This window comes from Bacidia gigantensis, assembly GCF_019456465.1.
Source record: "Bacidia gigantensis strain McMullin 20006 chromosome Unknown contig_295, whole genome shotgun sequence".
NCBI classification, from domain to species: Eukaryota; Fungi; Ascomycota; class Lecanoromycetes; order Lecanorales; family Ramalinaceae; genus Bacidia; species Bacidia gigantensis.
In genome coordinates, this window is record NW_025408608.1 from 1,612,815 (window position 1) to 1,635,787 (window position 22,973).

The 22,973-nt window shown below is 50.1% G+C and overlaps 8 protein-coding genes across 8 annotated transcripts; 6 read left to right on the top strand and 2 right to left on the bottom strand.

Moving 5' to 3' along the window:
• Positions 1-565: 565 nt before the first annotated feature.
• Positions 566-7,876, top strand: KY384_008535 (uncharacterized protein; the record flags this gene model as incomplete). The annotated part of the gene is given in 6 exon segments (XM_044817024.1): positions 566-2,993; positions 3,011-5,250; positions 6,474-7,084; positions 7,148-7,163; positions 7,219-7,248; positions 7,310-7,876. 6 exon segments carry the CDS (start codon positions 566-568, stop codon positions 7,874-7,876), a joined length of 5,892 nt encoding a protein of 1,963 aa, XP_044666389.1.
• A 342-nt stretch (positions 7,877-8,218) lies between these two features.
• KY384_008536 (uncharacterized protein) lies at positions 8,219-9,609 on the bottom strand (the record flags this gene model as incomplete). The annotated part of the gene is made up of 4 exons (XM_044817025.1): positions 8,219-9,263; positions 9,315-9,390; positions 9,440-9,489; positions 9,539-9,609. 4 exons carry the CDS (start codon positions 9,607-9,609, stop codon positions 8,219-8,221), a joined length of 1,242 nt encoding a protein of 413 aa, XP_044666390.1.
• A 957-nt stretch (positions 9,610-10,566) lies between these two features.
• KY384_008537 (uncharacterized protein) lies at positions 10,567-11,274 on the bottom strand (the record flags this gene model as incomplete). The annotated part of the gene is made up of 1 exon (XM_044817026.1): positions 10,567-11,274. One exon carries the CDS (start codon positions 11,272-11,274, stop codon positions 10,567-10,569), a length of 708 nt encoding a protein of 235 aa, XP_044666391.1.
• A 1,517-nt stretch (positions 11,275-12,791) lies between these two features.
• KY384_008538 (uncharacterized protein) lies at positions 12,792-13,877 on the top strand (the record flags this gene model as incomplete). The annotated part of the gene is made up of 1 exon (XM_044817027.1): positions 12,792-13,877. The coding sequence occupies one exon, from the start codon at positions 12,792-12,794 to the stop codon at positions 13,875-13,877; it is 1,086 nt and encodes a 361-aa protein (XP_044666392.1).
• A 530-nt stretch (positions 13,878-14,407) lies between these two features.
• KY384_008539 (uncharacterized protein) lies at positions 14,408-17,416 on the top strand (the record flags this gene model as incomplete). Its single annotated transcript, XM_044817028.1, is given in 3 exon segments — positions 14,408-14,427; positions 14,480-14,772; positions 14,790-17,416. The coding sequence occupies 3 exon segments, from the start codon at positions 14,408-14,410 to the stop codon at positions 17,414-17,416; spliced, it is 2,940 nt and encodes a 979-aa protein (XP_044666393.1).
• Positions 17,417-17,791: 375 nt separating this feature from the next.
• KY384_008540 (uncharacterized protein) lies at positions 17,792-18,679 on the top strand (the record flags this gene model as incomplete). Its single annotated transcript, XM_044817029.1, has 2 exons — positions 17,792-18,331; positions 18,515-18,679. The coding sequence occupies 2 exons, from the start codon at positions 17,792-17,794 to the stop codon at positions 18,677-18,679; spliced, it is 705 nt and encodes a 234-aa protein (XP_044666394.1).
• A 1,117-nt stretch (positions 18,680-19,796) lies between these two features.
• On the top strand, positions 19,797-21,196 carry KY384_008541 (uncharacterized protein; the record flags this gene model as incomplete). The annotated part of the gene is made up of 2 exons (XM_044817030.1): positions 19,797-19,975; positions 20,029-21,196. 2 exons carry the CDS (start codon positions 19,797-19,799, stop codon positions 21,194-21,196), a joined length of 1,347 nt encoding a protein of 448 aa, XP_044666395.1.
• Positions 21,197-21,999: 803 nt separating this feature from the next.
• On the top strand, positions 22,000-22,809 carry KY384_008542 (uncharacterized protein; the record flags this gene model as incomplete). Its single annotated transcript, XM_044817031.1, has 1 exon — positions 22,000-22,809. One exon carries the CDS (start codon positions 22,000-22,002, stop codon positions 22,807-22,809), a length of 810 nt encoding a protein of 269 aa, XP_044666396.1.
• Between the last annotated feature and the right edge of the window lie 164 nt (positions 22,810-22,973).

A 22,973-nucleotide genomic window follows, 5' to 3' on the forward strand; every position in this document is an offset into this window, starting at 1 on the left:
AACGATCAACCAGGGCTGTCACAGGGTATATCTCTCGTATACCTACCGACTTTGAGCTCACTTACGAAATCAACTGATGAACTGAGTAGTGTGGCAGAGTTGTCGAGCTCCCCGATCCCTGTAGCCATGAGTCAATGAGAAAAGGGGTTCTCGGGACAGGGACCGTCGGTGTACCAGCGCTGCGAACTCTGCGACATTACATTGAATTGCTCTGGACGGGTTACTCAGCATCCCCTACGATGACATGTCTTACTGATGACCATCTTCCTTATTGCGGGCGTTGATAGTCAAGATAATTTACTCCCGGACGTGGCCTCGGTGGACATTAAACAGGGGACACGATACGTATAGGACCATATTTGTAGGACTGAAGGTCATCGGTATCACGCACGACCAAAAAAAAATGTGCCATTTGGTGCAAAGACGGACAAAGGTTTCAAATCGTTGACGAGAAGCGGCTGGGATAGTGAAGGAGCGTGTGATGTTACGATTGGGGGCGTCCGAGACTCACTCTACCCCGCTATCGCTCACATGATACGGCCTCAAAACATGCGGACCTGCTCCCATGAGCGCTGTTCAAGATGAGGCCTATGATGGTCCAGAACAATCAGAAGGTGAAGAGGAAACTCAAGAAAGAGCTTCGGGGTTGGATGATGAGTCGGGTGTATTAGGCCATCTAGAACCAGGGTATGGGGATGGGGATGCAGTCATTGAAGAGGAGCAAAAAGTCAAACTAGACGTAAAAGGCAAAACAACGAATGGTCACAATGCAAGACCATACTGTCTGCAAGAAGAGGGCATAAGCTCTCCACCGTCATCTCGAGATGGTCCGGAAAGGCCATCAAGTGCTGAGGGTTCCTCCTCCATCCCAGATGACACGGCCTCTATGCAAGGATCATTGGCTTCCACGCCTAATCGAGGAGCTCGCAATGCAGCTCCCAGCCAAAGCCCAACACCTTCGCTCCAGCCTTTCGAAAGGCGCTTCCATTCTCGCCTCTCATCTTACACGGGTACTCCTCGCGCAACATCACCTGCCTTCCTCACGTCCCACTCGCGCAATTCCTCCTTAGCATTCACCTTACGAGAAGGAAAAGACACAGAAGTCGAGGTTCCATGGGAGGTTGTGAGATGGACCAAATTGAAGAAGATGACCGGCCAATGCTTTTCCGAAGTCGGCAAACGCAAATTTGGACGTCCAACATGTATTGCCATTTCCGCATTGATCGTATTGGGCACATCGAGAGGGATGACCTTGCTATTTGACTACAATCAAGATCTTAGATCCATAATAGGTCCAGGTACCAAAGCTTTAGAATCTGGAGCAGTGACAGCTGTTGGTATATCTGCAGATCATTCGATTGTCGCCAGTGGACATGCCTCAGGAAGCATATTCACCTGGGAGGTCGCAAAACCTAGTAAGCCATTCTTACATATTGCTCCAGCCAGCCGGAGCCGAAAGCCCTTGATCGATGGCCACAGCCCAGATGCGGCGGTTTTACATCTGGGGTTCTTGGGGATTAGGCATACCGCTCTTTGCTCTGCGGACGATAAGGGCATGGCTTTCTCTCATCTAGCTACAAGAGGCATGAGCATGGTAGCGCGCTCGGTCAAGACGACTCGCATTTTGGGGCGCTACCCCGAGTCTACTACAAATCCTGCAACCACTAGAAAGCCTAGCTCAGTACTTTCCTTTTCGCCACTGCCCCTGGGTAATGTAGAGCATCCGACGGACACAATGGGACTTGTCGCAATGCTCACACCATATCTTCTAGTCGTCGTATCCACCATGCCCATTGCACAGACACAATACAAGACCCCGAGGCCCCGCGAAGTGGCTTCCCATAGTGCGATGACGGGGGCTCTTGCCTGGTTTCCTAGCGTCAAGCTGAAAACATCAAATTCGGACAGGACCACATCTTCAAGAGCGAAGCTAGCTTATTGCTGGTCAGATGTGCTTACTGTACTTGATGTCGTGGACATTGAGCCTTCAGAAACGGCTGGAAAGAGTGAGCCACCGAGCTTACGATTCAAGCCACGCAGCAGATGGAAAGCTCAGGAAGCCATTGTCGGTGTTCAGTGGCTAGGAAGATCCGTGCTTGCGATCTTGACAATCACCCAGCAACTTGTCATACTCGAGGACTACTCGATGACGGTGACAGATTCGTCGGATCTCATCCAGAAACATGTCTATCATGTAGACTTGTTCTCCCAGCAACTGAACCAGCTTGTAGACCAGTTGGAGGACGAAGAGAACTCTTCAATGCATGGAGTTGTCGCTGATGCGTTTTACATGAGCTTCAGGGCTTACAAAGGAAGGCTCTTTCTTCTTGGACACAACGAACTCTCATTTGGAACGCTTTCAAATTGGGCCGACCGTTTAGCTGCACTGGTAGAAGAAGGAAGCTATATTCTCGCAATCGAGTTGGCCACAGGCTACTTCACCGGCGCAGCTGACAAAGTGACCGTCGGTCTCCCTGAAGACGATGGCTCGAGGCAAGACATCGTTCGTGAGAAATTATTAGAGATGATTTTGGCTTCTCTGAAGTATGCTTTTGCGCAGAACACGCAGCATTCCCAAGCGGAGCAGCGGCAACATTTAGATGAGCTTGCGAGAGCCTGTATAAACGCTTGTATAAGCACTCAGAACCTGGATTTTCTTTTTGACCAAGTCTACCCTTGGTTTCAGGAAAACGATGTTGAGTCTTTGTTCTTAGAAGGTCTAGAGAGTGGTATTGACGCTGGAAACATTGTTGTACTACCGCCCGAAGTTGTCAAAGGTTTGGTGAGTCACTACACTTCCAGAGGTCTGAGTACCAGGCTGGAAGAAATGCTGTGCCTTCTGGACCCTCGGACTATGGACCTTGACCAGATCACCAGTCTGTGCAAGGTAAATTATCTCTACGATGCGTTATTGTATGTGTGGAATCAGGCGATTGGTGACTATACTACTATCCTCGCTGAGCTATTGTGCCTCAGCTTGCCACAGCAAAACGGTGATGTCAACGTCGAGAACTTGACGGGCTCAAAGAGGAAGCTGTCGCTACTAAAGTCTTTCCTTACTTGTCATATATATTGACAGGGCGAGTCTATCCAACCGGCAAGGACATGGATCAAGGTCACGCGCAACTAGCAAAGGCAGACCTTTACAACTTTCTTTTCTCTGGAAAGGGACCTGATGGCAGCCTTCGTGGAGACTCAGGCTCACAGTCTTCGAAGTCTAACCCGCGAATGAATTTTCCTAATCTACGAAAAATTCTTGACTTAGACACATCGAGCTTTTTAAGCATGCTCAACGAGGCATTTGAAGATAGTTTTCTAAATGGACCCCAAGAGCGACTGGCTAATGAAACACCCGGTGGTCTGACCGAAGCGCAGAGGTTCGGCCTTTCCGTCAACCGGCAATGGATCGTCAGCATTCTGCTGGAAGTAATGACGCCTCCGACTTACACGGTCGATGATACTATCTACCTATACATGTTCATAGCACGCAATCTCCCAAAGTTTCCTCAATTTATTCTTCTTCCAGGTCATTTACTTCATAAAGTCTTGATCGGACTTTGCAAATATCCAAGCGATGATGTTCTCGACGACAGCCAGCTGAGCGTGGAATATTTACTATCCCTGTATCACCCTCCAGACATAGGATCTCTGATTTCTCTCTTGCATGAAGCTCGCTTTTACAGAGTTCTCAAGAACATCTTCAAGTCTGAGAGGCAATATGCACAGCTTTTGCAAACATGTTTTGATGACCGGGAACACCCTGATGCGGTATTTGAATGCGTCGCAGACTTTCTGAACCCAGGAGCTAGCTTGACTGAAAACCAAATCCTGCAATTTAGAGATGTAATCAAACAACATGCCGAGGAGATGGTAAATTCAGATCTTACGAAGACAGCCTCTATAATTGATCAATTTGCGCCCGACCTGCACAGAGCGATGCTCTCAACAATAGAGCACGACGAGTCTCGTCAATTCCACTATCTTGAAATGATACTAGAGCCAACAATTGATGTTGACAACAATGAGCGCTCATCGAGTCTTACAAGACCATTCATCGAGCAGTATGTTCTTCTGATGTGTCAATATAACCCCAAGCACGTGAGTGACTACGTCGACCAACTCAAGACTAGCGACCTTCGCCTTCAAGAGGTCTTGCCAGCGCTCGAAGAACACGGTGTAATCGACGCTGCAGTAGTTTTGATGGCTCGAGAAGGTAAAATTCGTGAAGGTATGAATAGGTTGACGCAGCATTTGCACACTCTTGAGGCAGCATTGTTAGGCGTCTTAGATGCTGGTGAACAAAACAGAAAGAAAAGTAGCGGTATTATCGAATCAGTGCATAAATTCACCCAAGTCGGAATCTGGATGTGCCGCGGTCAAACACAGGTAGCAGCTCAGACCAAGCCCGTCACTCTAAGAAAATCAAGCTCTAAAGCTCTAGCCGATGACCTTTCAGCTGACGAGAGCCTGTGGCTCGATCTACTAGACGCCGTTGTTACCGTTGTCAAGAACGCCACCGCAATCCTAGAAAGGCTGGGAAGAAATGAGGATCCTGTTGAGGAGGCCGTCAGCGATTCTGATTGGTCCAAGAGTATTATAGCTCTACGAGCTATCGTCCAGGAATTGTTCACCGCGCTCCTCAACACAAAGGCGGTACCACGTAAAGACGGCACGCGTCAAACTGACATATCATTTCTCCGCATATTGCGTGCGTTCCTCGGCCGAGCCTCCCAATCGTCACCAACGCTGTCAAACTTACGGGGTGTGTTGAGTGCCATCTTCTCAGCTTACTCGTATGAAGAAGAACTCTTGTCCCTTTCGAACCGACTCTTAGACAAAGACCTGTCTGTCCAGGTTACAGAAGCAGACACCTTGCGACGGCGTGGGTGGAGACCACTTGGCCAGGTCTGTGAGGGTTGTAACAAACGCGTCTGGGGGCCTGGGGCGGGCTATGAGATTTGGGATGCCTGGCGACAGGGTAATGAAGAAAGGGAACGTGTAAAGTCAATTGGGCTATCAGACAATGCGTCTAGCGGGGAAGCTAAAGGAAAGGAAGGAAAGGGCAAGGGCGTGCCACGGCAAGACGGGAGAAAAGCAATATTGGAAGAAGGTGCCAATGATGAACAAGAATCACAGATAGAGGCTGGGGAAGGACCCGTTGTTATATTTGCTTGTCGACATATGTTCCACCGAAGCTGTTTGGCGCAGATGCAGGCGGGTCGGAATGAGGCTCATCAAAGGGCGGACAAAGTGTTGTCGTGTCCTTTGTGTATATGAGTAGCACGCTGGGATACTGTGAGTCTCTATTGTATAATAGCCTGCCGTGCATTGTGACAGAATCATGTTTGCTGCATTAGGGCTTCTTTCGAGACCTTGACGACACGACTTGTATGGTATTCTGGGAGATGAAAAGATAAAGGACCCGTGATTCAAGAAAACTAATACCCAGTGAACTTGTTGATCGTTGCCTGTAGATATCGGAGACACGTTTGTCCCGGCAATTGCAGACTTGATGCCGGTCGGTGCGTTCCCAGATTGCCGAGTCTTGATATATTGCGTCAACAGCATCTGATTGGCGAACCTTAATTTGATGAACTCTATTAGCCGCGATCCATATCAACCACATCAGGGCATGATTCGATACCATCCCATCCTCCTGACATTGCACTATCTTTCTCCCACCATGGCAAATATCAAGGTCTCCGCGGTCCCCCATGCGGCGGCCTGTGTGGCTTGATGACTCCTAGACGCCGAAGGTCTGGCCGAGACTCTCGTGGCCTCTCTTACCCCTGACTCCGGCCATGCATTACTAAAGCCACTATCTATGCACTCCACGCTACCAAGATATGCAATGCTCTCGCAGCCGCTGCAAAGCCCATGAGCAATCCACATAGCCGGGATTCGGCATCGAAAACTTGGATTTCTCCTCCATGAAACATGGGTAATTCTCCTACTTTCACGAATCATGGAAACGAAACATGGTAGGCCAAATGGAGCTAAGTACTTAGCATCTTCAATATTCTGGTGCTTCATTTCACTCCCCTGATCAGAGAAACTGTCCTGCTAGTAGCTTTATCTTGGTAATCAAAATGGCAATCGACGTGTATATACATGCTCTGGGTTCATTGCTTTTTGGTCCATCAAAAGATACCGTCTTCGTTCTTGTGATTTTCTTGCTTCATTCAAGCTTTGACTCTCCTTAGAGTCGTCCACTCCTTCGAGTATACTTCTTGTCGCTCTTTAGCCTTTCTTTGCATATATTCGCTCCTTTAACTACCAACTCAATGCATTTTTCTACATTCTTTCTGGGTGGTGGTCTGGCTGCCACCGCCTTGGCGGGCTATACAATCCAGGATGATTACAGTGGAGACCACTTCTTCGACATGTTCACGTTTGACACTGTACGCTACCACCCTGCACTTTTCCTTCGTACGGCAGAAACGCAAGAAGCATGCATTTTGACTCTTACCTAGGAAGATGATCCAACCCATGGCTACGTAAACTATATCGACCAATCCTCTGCCCAGGGTGGCGGCCTTATTGGCGTGAATAACGGCGTTGTCACAATAAAATCAGATAGCACCAAGGCAGGCGCTGGCCGAGGTCGTGACTCTGTCCGTGTCACAAGCAAGAAGCAATATACACATGGTCTTGTCATCCTCGACCTGGAACATATGCCTGGTAGCGCTTGTGGCATCTGGCCGGCTTTCTGGATGACTGGGCCCAACTGGCCAAACCAGGGAGAAATTGATATTATCGAGGGCGTCAATTACCAGTCACAGAATGCTTTCACTATGCATACCGGTGGTGGCTGCACTATGATCAATAAGGACTGCTATGGGAGTCAGGGCTGTAGTGTGCAGACAGGGGGTGCATCCACTTATGGTGATGGGTTCAACCAGGGGAAGGGTGGTGTGTACGCTATGGAGTGGACGAGTGGTGCTATCAACATCTGGTTCTTTGGTAGAGGGAGTAATCTTGGGAACGTGCTGAGCGACAGTCCTGATCCATCACAATGGGGAGGCGCGATGGCCAGCTTCCAAGGCGGGTCTAGTTGCAACATTAATGATCATTTCAAAGACAAGTAAGTACACGCAATATTCGAATCCTCCTTGATCATGAAGAATGAGAGCTAACATATATATAGCAACCTCGTCTTCGACGTGAGCTTTCCCTTCCCGCCACGCTCGATTTATTTGCCGTACTGACCAACCACAGACAACTTTCTGCGGCGACTGGGCCGGCAACGTGAGCCTCCCAATCCCTTCCCCTTCCCCTTTCCACCTTCTCACCGCTGACACCCACCAAGGTCTGGTCACAAGACGCGACCTGCTCCTCCAAAGCAGCCACCTGCATCGACTTTGTCCGCGACAATCCCTCCGCCTTCACAGAAGCCTACTGGACGATCAACTCCCTTAAAGTCTTCTCCAACAACGGCCAGAAAGCCGACACGCCCGCCCCTGCCCCCGCTCCGACCCCAGACCCCACCCCCGCCGCCGCTCCAGTCGCCTCCTCTGCCCCCGCCCCCATCGCTTCCCCGCAACCCCAGCCTTCACAGCCATCCACCCCCGCACCCTCGCAAACCCCAAGCTCTGGCCCTCAGAACGTGCAATCAGGCGCCGATGGCAACTGGGGAGAGAGTCCGGCGGAGAAGACGAAACATTATGCGGTCAGTAGCTCGAACGGGGGCGATTGGGGATTGAATGAGATTGAGAAGGAGAGGAGAGATTTGGCGGAGAGGGAGGCGCATCGCGGATTGAAGGATTTGCCGTCATTGCCGGCGTCGGAGCCGTCGTCGTCGGGAGTGGCGGTGAGTAGAGTTAGGAGACACTTGCATGGGCACAAAGTTGGGATGGGGGTGAAGGGACATTCTTGAAAAGGGTTGTAGAGGATGGAGGGAAGGAAATGGACGAGGGGCTGGTCCTCGCTGTGAGTGTGAGGCGATCTTTTTGTTAGGATTCGATAGTGTATCGGCTTGAGCCTTTGAAAGAGGTCATGAAATGAAGGCTAGGGAACAGGTATTGGATCAGGTTTGGGATTTTTTAGATGGATGCCCCGACTTTCGCTTCATCTTGGTTGTTTGCCCTGGAGGCAGTCACGATGTATATATTCCAACTTCAACCATTCTCACTTCCTAATTATTTTCTATGTCATGTGAGCGTTGTTACTTTTTACATCTTCCTCCTGTTCACAAGTGCGATTTGCTCTTCGGCGATAGTCAGCTCCCATTCACCACTGCATCTTTCCCCTGCAAATTCTCAACCACCAGACTGCTCGCTCCACCTCCTCCATTACAAATTCCCACCACGCCAGTCTTTCCTCCCTTTTCTCTCAACACCCCTAACAAGGTCGTCACAATTCTCGCCCCTGAGCATCCTAATGGATGTCCTAGTGCCACCGCACCACCATGTAAATTCACCTTGTCCGCGCCCAAGCCTAGGATCTTCATATTCGCCAACGCCACTACTGAAAAAGCCTCATTAATCTCGAACGCGTCGACATCCATGATATCGCCCACACCAGCATGCTTCAGTGCCTTTGGAATAGCCAAAGCGGGCGCGGTCGTGAATTTCGAGGGTTCTTGCGCTGCTTCGCCCCACCCAAGAATCTTCGCCAGCGGCTTGATGTCTTTATGTTCGTCGAGGAAGTCTTGGCTGCAAAGGACTACGGCGGAGGCGCCGTCGGATAGAGGGGACGCATTGGGAGCTGTGACGGTGCCGTCTTTCGGTTTGAAAGCGGGTTTCATACTGCGGAGCTTCTCCTCATTGAGCGGCATGAGGGCTTTCTCGTCTTTATCGACCGTTGTACCAGGCTTGCCTCTTACCCCTGGAATCTCTACTGGTGCTATCTCGGCTTTGAAAGCGCCAGAGGAGGTGGCTGCTTGGGCGCGCTTGATGGTTTCAATGGCGTAGGCGTCTTGCTCTTCGCGGCTAAATTGGTGATCTGTGGCGCACTCTTCGCCTTGTAGACCCATATGTTCATTGCTATAGGCATCGGTCAGGCCGTCTTTTAGAACGCCATCGACGAGGGTAGCGTGACCGAATTTTTGGCCAGAGCGGAGGGTGGGGAGATAGTGGGGGGTATTGGACATGGATTCCGTGCCACCAGCTACGATGCAGGAGGCATTCCCGGTTTGAATTGTTTGCGTGCCGAGTATTATGGCTTTAAGTGACGAGGCACAGACTTTATTTATGGTGGTGCAGACGATGCTATTGGGAAGGCCAGCACCGAGGGCGCATTGGCGGGCGGGATTTTGACCGATACTAGGAGGCTTTTAGAAGAGTATCACGTTGTGATGCGGTAACGTGTCATACTTCGCTGACAAGACATTGCCGAAGTAGACTTCTTCAACGTCTGTAGTCTTGACAGAAGGGACTCGTGAGAGGGCAGCTGGATTTGTCAGTGAGGGGTTGGGAGCACATGCTTGAACTCAGCAGACCTTTGATTGTATGAGAGCCTAGTTGAACGGCTGTTTGACTTGCAAGAGATCTTCGAACGTCTCAGCATGTAGCGTCTCTCGACTTTTGCGGCTGCCTACCCTTGGAACTGCCCGAGGGGTGTCCGCACTGCAGAGACAATATATACTGGTGGTCGTGGGGGCGGTGCCATAGTCTGAGAGTATTGTCTATACACAATTGAGGCTGGTGTACGTTTACTAGACGCTACAGAATGCCGCAATAATGAGTACATATAGCTAGCAAGTCGCTACGATGTCGGTGGACCGCAGAAAGCTGCAGGGGAACTGCCCGCTAAATTAGACTAGATGACTAAGCTCTGAATCAGCAGGGCCGCTTTTAGACCGAGCAGCAAGGGAGCAACAGGGAGCACGGGGGGGAGGGCATTTATTTTCCTCGTAAGCAAGTCAATATAGCCTGTCCTTACATCGAGGTCCCAGAGCTCAATGCTGGTGGGTTCTTAAGAGTTTATGCTCAAGTAGTTGCGTCGAACTCTGTTCTTCCTGGTTGTCTATACTGCATCTCTACCTCCACTTCTCGCTCTCTAAGCCTCCTTTAATTCGACACTCACGCCATCAATACTCGTTTATCTCCTCTTCCTCGCTGTCTTGCCACATGAAGGCAATTTGAAGGCGACGCTAAACGCCGTTCATCTTTTGCTGCGAGCAACAAATAAGTAAGCTTTCACAAGCGTGCGTTGCTGATGAAGTTGTTGAATGGGTTGCAGCGCATCTCCAGCAGTTGCTAACGTTCCTGGTCGGGTGTCTTGTGCTTTGTAGCCGCGTCTGGATACTGCTTTAGGTGATAGATACAGGGTATGATGCCCTATTCCGGAAGGCCTCTCAATCTAATGTTCTATTGGGTGATTTGAGCAGCTATGCCATGTAATTGGACCTCAAAGCGATGCAAAAGCTGGCTTCCGATCTTTGCAATGTCGGCTAAGGGCATCTGCCATAGACGTTACAGTAGCAGGTCTTTTCGTCGGGACAACTGTACAGAAATGTGCGATCAGCATGTGGTTCTCCTTTTAGTTGAAACATCGTTGGCTCTATCATGCCTCCTTTCCCGCTACCGGAACGCGATCGACGCGAAAGAACGTTGCTTGAACTTACTATATAGGCTGCATGCCGAAAATGACATGCCATAAGAATTCAAACACCCGGCCACTCTTTGCATCTGTCATCTCCGTGTCAATGATCCATTGTCGGAAGTGCTCGTAATCACTCAACGGCCGCTCCATTACCCGAGAACGCGAGGCCACAAATTGTGCGCAACAAGCGGCGCCGACATGTGATGGAGCCTCGTGAGTTTCACCCTTGTCCGTTGATGTACCGCTGAATATATCGTGCCATACCTCTTTTGTAACATGTGCATTTGCCGTATGCTTCGCCAGACATCCAGGGTTCCAGTTACAACGAAGGTTCGCGTAGCCATTCTGCTCCACAAAAGATATCTGAAGAGTTGTAAGGGCATCCACGTTGGAATGCAAAGGCGTGTCAGTATGCCAGGCTGATAAGAAGCCGGAACGATGTGGGTGTATAAAGGCCATTATGGAAGGGAGGGAGGCGTAATTATCAATGATGTAGGTTAAATAGGCCATAGCTTCGTGGCCTTTGTTCAAAGGAGTGGTAAGGGTATTGTTTGAGTTTGAGGGGGACATGGAAGGGTTGACGGTGTAGATTGCGTGTTGCCAGCTAGATATCACGACTTGAATATTAGAGATTATTGCTCGAAGGAGACGGAAGATATGTTGGATGGCAACGAACGAAGGAAGTTCCTCGATGACCCAGTTGGTATCTTCGCTTTCCATTTTGGCCATGACAACGACTTTATCATCAGCTTCGACTCCGACAGCCGTTGCATCATTCGACGAAGCCCGAAAAAAGAAGTCCGGACGTATGTAAAGGCGCTATACTGATTCCCAAGATCCAAGAGATGTCGTGCTAAAAGTACAAGTAGTAGTATCAGAACCACCAAAGCGCCGACGATGGCCCTGTTGGTGGCCTTCATATTTCTCATTTCTTCGCGAGCGAGAACGAAGATGGAGGTAGGTGTTCATCTAAAACACGGTTAGAAATGGCAGCTCGGAAGATCCGAAGCTGCTGCCTCACCGTACCAGAACGCCCGGACCGGTGAGAGATAATATTTCGTCACACTCAAATGAGCATCGCCAGCCTTGCCCTTGCAGCACCAGAATGCCTAGCGCTGACCTGTAGGGATAACCAAGGCACTGTAGCGCTCCCTCGGCCGTAAGGTAGCTAGAAGGGATGAGGGGGGTACCGGACAAAACCAGGGACCGGACGGTTTCAAATATATGCAGCCAGTATATAGCGTGCGCTGTCTTGTGCCTCTTAAAGGGGGAGTCTTAAGCGAAAATTTTCTAAGAGTCTGCAGGCTAAAGAAGCCGCGTATTCTAAGTCCTGCAGACCTTAAGATGCGCGTATTTCTAGAACCGTCCGGTACCTGGTTTTGTCCGGTACCCCCCTCATCCCTTCTAGATCTAATCTCTTCTAGGTTGAGAAAGAGCCGGCTCGGCTCAGGGCTAACCCTATAAAACACCGACCAAAAAGCTCCTTACGCTAGCTGCCAGCAACAGCCTTCTACGATGCAGAGATTCGCTGTCGATTATTGCTTAGGATATGCTCAGTTTAGTTGCGCTTGAACCTCCACTGGAGGCATTAGTCAATTCGTTAGAATCAGAGCGCGAAGTGACTGAGTGTCAGGTTGAACAACGAGTATTTTGCCATTTGCGCTGTTGTATATTGTTAGTATCTCTGACTCTATAGTTCAAAGGGACTATGATCCTAGGGGAATCGTCAAGAATAATTTCCACCAAGGCAGCCTCCCTTGAGAAAGTTCGTGGTCTAGAACTATTCGCAAGGCTCAGACGGGATTGTGCTATGCATTGCTACTAAGATGCATCATTGCTTAGAGATGCCGGGATGAAATTCCGTCAGGAGGGAGATGCATGAGCCCTCCAACAATTGCAAATATAGGGACTCATTACGAAATAGGTCATCGAACGTTCACAGTGCATTATGCGTCGAAGTATCACGAATTGTGACGGTACGAAGATCATAGTGTATCGAAGTCCACGGGTTCATGCACTGTAACGCTACAATGACAAAGACTTCCAATGATATGTTCTGGTCAGACGCGATCCGATAAGAGATGTCTGCCGTGCATCATGGGTGGGGGGCGATATTGACGAGGCTGAAGCTGACATGCGATGGAGCTTTTCGCGCGAGAGCCAACACTTCAGGCGAATCTACTTGTATGAGAACATCTTGCCAGAAATCTCTGAATGGTCCCTGAATAGCGTGGCTGTTACACATTATGTCGCAGTCAACATTGAGAGTTGTCTTGCTTTTCGCGTTGCTACAGCCATCGCTCGCGTACTTCCTTTTTCAAAGCAAGTATGAATTCGTTCAGCCTGTAATCGAAACCTGCAGAGCCAACTATACCAACGAGAGAACCATGTGCGACCAAATGCAACGTTGCATCTTCGACAATGTCTTCAGTGAATACCCAGTTCGCTGGTCCGCCGGCGCATCAATTCTGGCCTTTATACCGACAATCGTGGGCCTGATGTCCAACAGTATTGACGAGATCACTGCTATCGCTGACGAATCAATCCTCTTGGCCATAACAATTTCGCTCTCATCGGTCACAGTCTTCTCATCCCGATTAGGAGACAGCACGACTGCTCTAAAGCCTAGCTCTCAGCACCTACACGCAGTGAACTTGCAAACAGCTCGAGACAACATCGTGGAGCTATTGAAACAAAACAAACCGAAGCACTCAGAGAGCTTGTGGAATAGATGGGGCAATACCCGTACGCAGGACGCTGTCATTGGACTCATTATGATTGGTGCAAGCACGCAAATCTGGTACCAGCTCTTTCAGGTCACGAGATATGGCATTGTCACTTTCGCATGCCCTGTGAAAGTAAATGTGTTTTTGTGGGCCGCACTAGGCCAATTCCTTACCCTTTTGAATGTGCGCTTAAGACATCTTTCCTTTAATTACAGGAGGATACATTTCTCGGCAAACAGCCGAGCTCAGCAAACTGCGAGCAGACCAACAGGAAACCTTGCGAATGTCGAAAGCCAGATTGCAGATACGACCATAGTACTTCGTTGTCAACGCTCAGGAAGAGGGCGCCGTACACTACAATTTTGCACGGCAGTGACCAGTTTTAGCATCTATACCTACGGCACAACGGTCCTCGCGAGCATGACATTGTTTGAAGCGGCTGATGCACTCCGGGTTGTCGTGGTAGTTGCCGTCAATGCTGGTTTTGGGCGTATGGTGGGATATTGGGCGATTTCATCAATTAGAAAAGGCAAGAAAACCATTTTGGTTGATGTGCCAGCCGCTCACATAGATGATATATCTCGAATAATGAACGATGGCTTCTGACCAAACGTTCGAAGTCCGTGGCTAGTATTGAGGTGGCCTGATTGTGGACGCTCTGCCTTACTGGCGAGCACAAGTTCTATTTGAGGATGTCATTTTGATAAAAGCAGTATTGAATGAGATCGGGTTGAACTCGGCGAGGACATGATCTTTCGTACGTCAAGCTTAGATAGATCTCAAGATCCTAGAAAACCATTCGAAAGAGATGCCGTTTCCAAATTTGCATACAGGACATAGCATATATACATCTACCTATATTATCAGATTGTTACTATAATAGCGTTAGCAGGCCACAGTTCCACGAGGGATTTCGCATAGAAAAGATTGGTGTTGTCATTTGTTGATCTTAGTCTTAATTTCAAGATAGTGTTGAGTAGAAGGTAGCGAGATTTAGTCAGGATTGTCCCGGAAAACCTTAGATTTAGATAAGATAACTCTATTACTAGCTCTTGGCACTGCTCAGTGACAATTCCCAAGCTCGACTCGCCCTGACAGCGTAATAGAATTCCTGCGTCAGAACTCTCGTTGCGAGCATGGACGATTTATATGATGAGTAAGTTGTTCCCTGGCCCTACCGAAACGATGCGCCCGCTGACAATAGAAAGGTTTGGTAATTTTATTGGCGAGCCAGAAGAGTCGGAGGAAGAAGATGGTGCAAGACCTACAGGAGACACATACCTTGATGAAGATGACGAAGATGACGAAGATGGCGTACCAGATGACCAGGCTCTCATGGAGATCGACGAGGATGGCCCATCGAATGCCGTCGTGCTCCATGAAGACAAGCAGTACTATCCAACTGCGCAACAAGTCTACGGTCCTGGTGTGGAGACTCGAGTGGAGGAGGAAGATACTCAACCCCTTACGCAACCCATCATTGCCCCTGTCGTTCAAAAAAGTTCATCGCTCAAGAAGCCGACTTACCCCCAGTACACTTCGCGCGCGAATTCATGACCGATATGATGAATTTTCCAGAGCAAATACGCAATATAGCTTTCGCCGGTCACTTACATCATGGAAAGACTGCGCTAATGGACATGCTCGTTATGCTAACACATGATATCAATGAACGACAAGAAAGACGGACCGGAAGGAAAAAAGATGATCAACTGCGGTATACCGATGTACACGTCTTGGAAAGGGAACGAGGGCTGTCAATCAAGTCGGCGCCTATGAGCCTAGTATTGCAAGGAACGAGAGGAAAATCACATTTGTTCAACATCTTGGATACCCCGGGTCACGTAAACTTCGTGGACGAAGTTGCCGCCTCATTGCGATTGGCTGACGGAGTGGTGCTCGTCGTGGATGTAGTCGAAGGAGTGCAAATAAATACGGAGCAGATAATCAAATATGCTGTTCTGGAGGACTTGCCTCTGACGCTGGTTGTAAATAAAATGGACCGATTAATACTCGAACTCAAAATACCTCCCGGAGACGCATACTTCAAGTTAAAGCATGTCGTTGAAGAAGTCAACACGGTTATTGAGAACACCATTCCTGGACAAGGTGAAAAGCGGCGACTGAGTCCTGAAAAAGGCAATGTTGCTTTCGCTTGCAGTGACATGGGCTGGGTCTTTACACTGCCTTCATTCGCAAAAATGTACGCTGATAATTATCCGGACATCAATGCTCGCGATTTCAGCGTGAGGCTATGGGGCGATATCTTCTTCAACCCGAAAAGACGCTCATTTACTCGAAAAGGGACGGAAGAACGGTCAAAGCGCACGTTTGTCAATTTCGTACTTGAACCACTCTACAAACTCTATGCACACACAATCAGCGGAAGCCCTGAAGATTTGAAGGACACCTTAGCGACACTCGGTATATATTTGAAACCTAGGCAGTTGAAGTCAAATGCCAAGGACCTCCTCAAGCTTGTTTGCGAGCAGTTCTTTGGTGGGCCCGAAAGTTTCGTTGATATGGTCGTTGAACACATTCCATCTGCTGAAGCTGGTGGGCACAAGAAGCTCGACCAATACTTCACTGGCCCAAAGGACACCAAGACCGCAAAGGCGATCGCTACATGCTCACAAGATGGACCACTGATTGTTCAAATAGCTAAACTTTTCAATACTCCTGATGCTTCGGGCTTCTACTCATTTGGTCGAGTTCTGAGTGGAACAGCAAAATCGGGGCAGCAGGTCCGCGTTCTAGGCGAGAATTATACAATCGACGACGAAGAAGATATGGCAGAATCCACCATCAGTGAAACATGGATTGCAAACTCACGGTACAACATCCCAGTCAGCGGAGTACCAGCAGGAAACTGGGTCCTTCTAGGCGGAATCGACAATTCAATTGTCAAAACAGCCACCCTAGTGCCCCCTAAACTCCCCGACGGAGAGGACGCCTACATTTTCGCCCCCATCAAACATATCACCGAGTCCGTCTTCAAGCTTGCCGTCGAACCCATCAATCCTTCCGAACTCCCCAAAATGCTTGACGGTCTCCGCAAAATTTCGAAATCATACCCTCTGATAACAACCAAAGTCGAAGAATCAGGCGAACACATCATCCTTGGCACTGGCGAACTCTACATGGACTGCGTCCTGCATGACCTCCGCCGCTTATACAGCGAGATGGAGCTCAAAGTCTCCGACCCAGTGACACGCTTTTGCGAGACTGTAGACGAGCAATCCGCAATCATGTGCTACGCGCTCACACCGAACAAGAAAAACAAAATCACCATGGTAGCCGAAAAACTCGAAGATGGCATCGCCGAAGATATCGAAGCCGGTCGCGTCAGCATAAAGGATCCCATCCGCAAAGTCGGCAATTTCTTCGAAGAGCGCTACGATTGGGATAAGCTAGCCGCCCGCAGCATCTGGGCTTTCGGACCCGAGGATACTTCCCCAAACATCCTACAAGACGATACCCTTCCCTCTCAAGTCGACAAGAGACTCCTCAACACGGTCCGCGAATCGCTCCGCCAGGGGTTCAGCTGGGGAACCCGCGAGGGCCCCTTGTGCGAAGAACCCATCCGCAACACCAAGTTCCGCCTCACGGACATCTCTCTCGCTCCCGACTCCATCTCCAGAGGTGGCGGCCAGATCATCCCCACCGCCCGCCGCTGCCTCTACTCCTCTTTCCTCACCGCCTCTCCCCGCCTGATGGAACCGCTCTACACAGTCAGCATGACCGGCCCCGCTGACTCCGTCTCCTCGCTCTACACCGTCCTCTCTAAACGACGAGGGCACGTACTTTCTGATGGCCCTATCGCTGGGACACCGCTTTATTCTGTCCGCGGCCTTTTACCTGTCATTGACTCCTTTGGGTTCGAGACTGATGCCAGGATTCATACGCAGGGGCAGGCGATGGTGAGTCTGGTGTTTGATCGGTGGGCGGTGGTGCCGGGGGATCCGTTGGATAAGGATGCAAAGACGCGGCCGCTTGAGATGGCGGGGATGGGGGCTACGGCGAGGGATTTTGTTTTGAAGACGAGGAGGAGGAAAGGGTTGAGTGAGGATGTGGGGGTGGGGAAGTTTTTGGAACGGGATATGTGGGAGAGGTTGAAGGAGAGTGGGGTGTTGGATGGGGTGTGATTGAGGTTGGTAGATTTACAGAGCTAGCTGGTCACGACGATGTGCTAGGCTCCCGGCATTGAATCAAGAGAAGTGTGGGAATTGTATATAAAGGCACTGCGACGATCGTGATATTCATTACGACTATGTTCGCTAATGCGTGTTGATCACCATCGTCGTGAGGCACTTCAGACACCCTACTTGACTTGCTGTTTAGTGCTCCTTTCCAACCCTTCAAGCGACCATGCTTTAACTCAAACCAGAACATTCATGACTCTTGGTCTAGAACCAAGCTTTCTACCGTGGCTTGCCAAGATTCCAAATCACCATTGACAGCCTGAACCATATCGACATGGTGTCCCCTGCCTTTTACTGCTCCAGGCGCAAGGACCGGACATGGCGACGCCACGATTTCTCTCGGTACGTTTCAAGTTCCGCTTCCGCGGGGACGGTGATCTCATCTCCAAGGCTGAAAGTCCAGAACTTCCACAAATCACGTTCTTGATGATCAGATGCTTGGTCATCTCGCGCAGTCTGCATGGTCGTTCACATCTCGCCACACTGGGCAACAACGACATCGCTCACAGGCCTACTCTCCTGCTTGACGCGAGTGTTCTCGACTTTTCGGACCACGTCCATGCCGTCGATGACTTTGCCGAAGACGACGTGTTTGTTGTTCAGGAAGGGGGTTGCTACTGTTGTGATGAAGAATTGGCAGCCGTTGGTGTTGGGTCCGGAATTCTGTGGATATTAGTAGGCGTTTCTGGGGTAGGTGCAGTGCGAAGGTACCGCCATGCTGAGCAAACCGGGCGTGTCGTGCTTCAGTTCGAAGTTTTCGTCGGCGAACGCTTTCGTTCCGTAGATGGTGGTGCTACCGGTGCCGTCGCCGTTGAGGAAGTCGCCGCCTTGGATCATGAAGTTGTTGATCTGTTGATGGTAAGACGGCTGATTGGGCTCCATGGGTGCAGCATTGGCTCACTACTCGGTGGAACTTGCTGCCTTTGTAGCCTTGTGGCCGCGAAGATGAGTTCTTTGTCTCTCCCGTGCAGAATTGACGAAAGTTCTCTGCGGTACGGGGAGTAACGTCCGCAAATAGCTCCATCTTTATTCTACCTAAAGGTTCTCCTACGCATGCGCTTAGTATCTACATCCCACAAAGTATATGATCAAGCTCTACCTCCTAACGTCAAGTCAAAAAAGACGACCGGGTTTGCAGCAGCCTCACTGTTGCTTGCCATGGTTACCACAATGGATGGGGGAGTCAACGAAGCAGCTCGAAGCTGATGCCCTCAATACCTGTAAACCAAGGCCAAGGCTAGATATCGAGATATCCAGAAGAGGAAAGGTATGTGTACGTATGCACCAGACGAGCGGAGAGGCAAAAGGATCGGCAGCGGGTCTTGTCTTGGTGTGCTTGCAACGCTCCGATGAAGTTGCGCCAATCGCCAGTCCGGAACCCCGCCTTCGTATCCGACCGCACGATCTAGATTGGAGCTCAGACTGGTCTTGTGGTTGATGTGAGGGGAAGCTGATGGTGGCTCTGGGGCTCTATCGCATATGATCCCACAGTCCCAGGCAAAAATGATAATGCTGATAATGCCTGGCTGCTACCTTAATTGGCGACGAGTGGCTGAATCTGTTCCTTATCTGGCGGGATAGCGGAGATACCTCTCATCAGAATCAAGCTTTCTCTCCGCTTGCAGCAAATCAGGGGACAGAGCGACGATGCAACTAACGTGAAGGGGATTAACACCCGAGTACGCCCATATTCTACGCCCCTAAATGGACCCAGCCTGGACTAGCCAATTTTAGGCCTGACCAGCCTTTTTCGACCTGCCTGTGATCCTGTGACAAATCTTCCCGCACCAGGCCGTGTGTACAACACCACCAGTCCTCCTTGCACTTCTCTGTGTTTCGTACAATCCTCCGGCTGGAGAGCTGTACATCTACATTGCAGCATTATATTGCGTGGTGGTGGAGTATTTAACAGCGCAACGAGGAATTGTCATGGCAAGAGCCTTGATCTAGAACCCTAACTAACACTCACCCGGGCTGAGTCGGCATTTCCAACCAGCTGACGAGTCTATATCGTCACCGTCTCATCGAATTCCGCCACTCCTGGTATCGATATCTCGTCAGTCTCTTGGTCAAGAGGTGGGAAGTCGATATCAAAACAATATTAGGCGTGCACGGTCGGGACCAAGGGGTCGCATCTGACATCTTACTGCGGCACCGACGCCCTACGCCCAAGATACCAAACAACAGCCTTGGATCCTAGTCCGTCGTATGGAATCGCGATAATTGGTACTGCTAGCCTGCTGTGCTTGGTCTAGCTATTTTATAAAGTACGGACATTGCCACTGTGGGCAAAATCATGCTAATGATCATCTGAAGAGCCATCATGGCGTCAACTTCCTTATCCCTCATGCCGTCTTCCACTTCAGTCCCAGCCGCCCCCTCACAGACTGGCAATGGAGGTGGTGGAGGCGGTGGAGGAGGAGGAGGAGGAGGAGGTCCTACAAGCTCGCCACTGTTATTTTTCGTCGCTTTAGGTTTCGGTGTCGTGTTTACAAATCTATGGTAGGGTCTCTCAGTTCATCAACAATACAAATCCCTTGCTGACGTGTCTAAAGGATTATTGTGGGTGTCAAATACTGTTTCAGATACAATCAACGGAATCGTCGTGCTCAGCAAGATGAAAATGGCGACCCTATCGATCTGGTGGCAATGCCACATGGACCGAGGAGAAGGAGGCGAGAAAAGAAATTGATGACGATGGATGAAGTCAATGAAAGATTTCCGTTGATAAAATACAAAGCATGGATGACCACTCGTGCCGCAGAAGGGCTGTCGACTGCTGGTGGAGTTGCTGCTCCTTCAGCAAGTCGAGCTGCTAGCATCAGAAATGCCGACGGAGCTCTACCACGAATATCTGAGGACGGCAAAAGACCCACTACTCCGGCGACGAAAGAGTCGATGGATGAGCATGAGCATACTCCAGAGCCTACTCCGGTGTCAATCAAAGATCAGAAGCCAACGGAGGAGCAAAAGAATGACGAGCCCAAATCGAAGGAGCCGGAGACAACGCCCGAGGCGAAACCTATGGATACAGACACAATTGCCCCAACGCGAACAAACGACGAGAGCCTAGCGGCTGACGATGATGATGACGACCAAATACAAACAGCCATTCCCACAGACATGATGAACACGCCAGGTGACCAGTGTGCCATTTGCATCGACACCTTAGAAGACGATGACGATGTTCGAGGTCTAGCATGTGGCCACGCCTTCCACGCAAGCTGCCTCGATCCATGGCTTACCTCTCGTCGTGCTTGTTGCCCGCTTTGCAAAGCCGACTATTATGTACCGAAGCCTAGGTCAGAGGCTGAAATTGCCGCCGACAATGAGCGACAATCTGATCGACGATCGCAAGGTCAGAGATTGGATGCGCTACAAGCGCCCCCATATGCATTTCTACGCCATGGTCCCAGCAGGCCGACCCTGCGCTTTCCATTCATCGGAGGAGAGCGCCCCCCGGGTGAGCGGTACGGTCTCCCTACTCGGAACAATCCGAACAGGCGGATGGGCCATCGTCATGGACGAAGTTCAGATCAGCAAGAGGGCGAGCAACGAAGGACGCTGCCGAGATGGAATGTTTCCAGACCGAATATTCGAATGCCTGGTTTCCTACGCCGAAACAGACAAGACCCTAACAATACACCAGCGGAGACTAGCGCTCCTGAGGCCACCCAGGCCACTCAGTCTACCCCGAGTCAGCTCGAAGCTGGGCAGAGGTAGTCGTTTGACGAAGACTCAAGATTGAAGATTACGATTGTGCAAATCGGCGTTTAATGTAAAGAAGAGAGCGTATACCCTGTGTACTAGGAAGCTAGGAGTTGTGGCGTTTGGATATTGTTTGCACTGCAAACAGGATGAGCCTTGCCTACGCAAAAGTGACGGTCGGACAAGCTGGTTAATTCATCTACCTTCCAAACTGGTTACGCGCTGGATTGGCATTAGGAGCTGACATTTTCTATTCGTTGCAGATGTTGCGGGCTGTTGAAGGAGTCCAAACAGTATGTATTTCCAATATTGCATATAGCTAAACTGCTCTTTACTGTGCATTCAACATCATCTAAATCCATTCATTTGGTCCTATCTTATCGGCTAATTCTTCGGCACCAAAATTTGGGAGTTTTTGATTACTTTTCTTCTTTCCACCTCTTGCTCTTTTGAGGCAGAATCATCTCTCAGCGCTTTTCTCCTTTGTCTACATACCGGCTCTGACTATTCGATTACATGATATCATAATTCCTAGCACCATCACACTCTCGTGCTTCCGCAGCTCATCAGTTTTGACAACACTGTCTTGTTGCCATCCCACAAGATTGCCGATAATCCTGATGAGCAACCCGGCCCCTTCTGATACTGCCACCACCAACGCGTCGCTCAACCAAGCAGACTCAAAAGCCTCAAAGTCTACAGCTTTAGTACCTCCAGCTCTTCATGAAACAGTGACCGAAACCACACAGCATGATGACAATCGCTTGACCAACCTCTCAAAAAACTTGACGTCCACCAGCAAATCAACCACGCCATCAATGTCTACACAAGAAGCAAACCCCACCAACGCTACTAGTCATAACTCAGTTGAAGGGAACTCCGAAGTCAACGCCAGCCAAAACCCTACAAATGATAATCAATCCGAGAGACAGGTATTTCCAATCGAAGACACATCACCCATCCTACCTCTCTCACTGGGGCACCCACCAAACTCTCCCAGCAGCATGCCACCTCCCCTCTACTCCTCAACAGCGGCACACACGACGCCTCTCCCCCAACCCCAAATCCAAATCCAAATCCCTCCCAACCTTGACCTTCCCCTTCCCCCTTCCACCAGCACTACCACCACTACCACAACAACCAACACATCCGCCCCGCAATTACCTCTCCCTTCCATCACCGCCACCAACCCCCCACCAAATACCACTAACCTCCCCAGCCCCGTCAAATCAGACCCTGACCCCATCGCCGTAATGGCAACAGACAGCAAAACCTCCCTCCCCGCCTTCTCCTACGACGACCTCGAAACCCAGTTCTGGAAAAAGGTGGAGGAGATGGAGAAGAAAGAGGGGGAATTGAGACAGGAGTTTGAAGCCTGGGTGGAGATTTTCAAGGCGTGGGGGACCAGTGGGGCGAGAGTGGATGGGGAGAGGGGGGCGAAGAGGTGGGTTTTTTTCGTTGCTTTTCTTTTGGTTGTGGAAGGGGGATTTTTGTGGTTGACGAAGGGAGCGGTGTTAGGGTTGAGGTTGGTGGAAGGGCAGGGAAAAGTGCTAATCCCTGTGGTGACCGTGCAGGCTCCGAACCCGCACGGCCTTTGTGCAAAATCGGGAGAGCAAGGTGGAGGATAGACGGGCTCATCGTACGCAACTCTACCCTCTCTTGTTTTGTCACTTCTTCTTCCCGACCTACCTATCCACCCACTCATCGTGGCCAATGCGTTATCCTTCTTAGCTGCTAACGTGTCGGTGTCGGGATAGTAATGAAAGTCATCTCGGCGTTCGAGAGTGCGTTG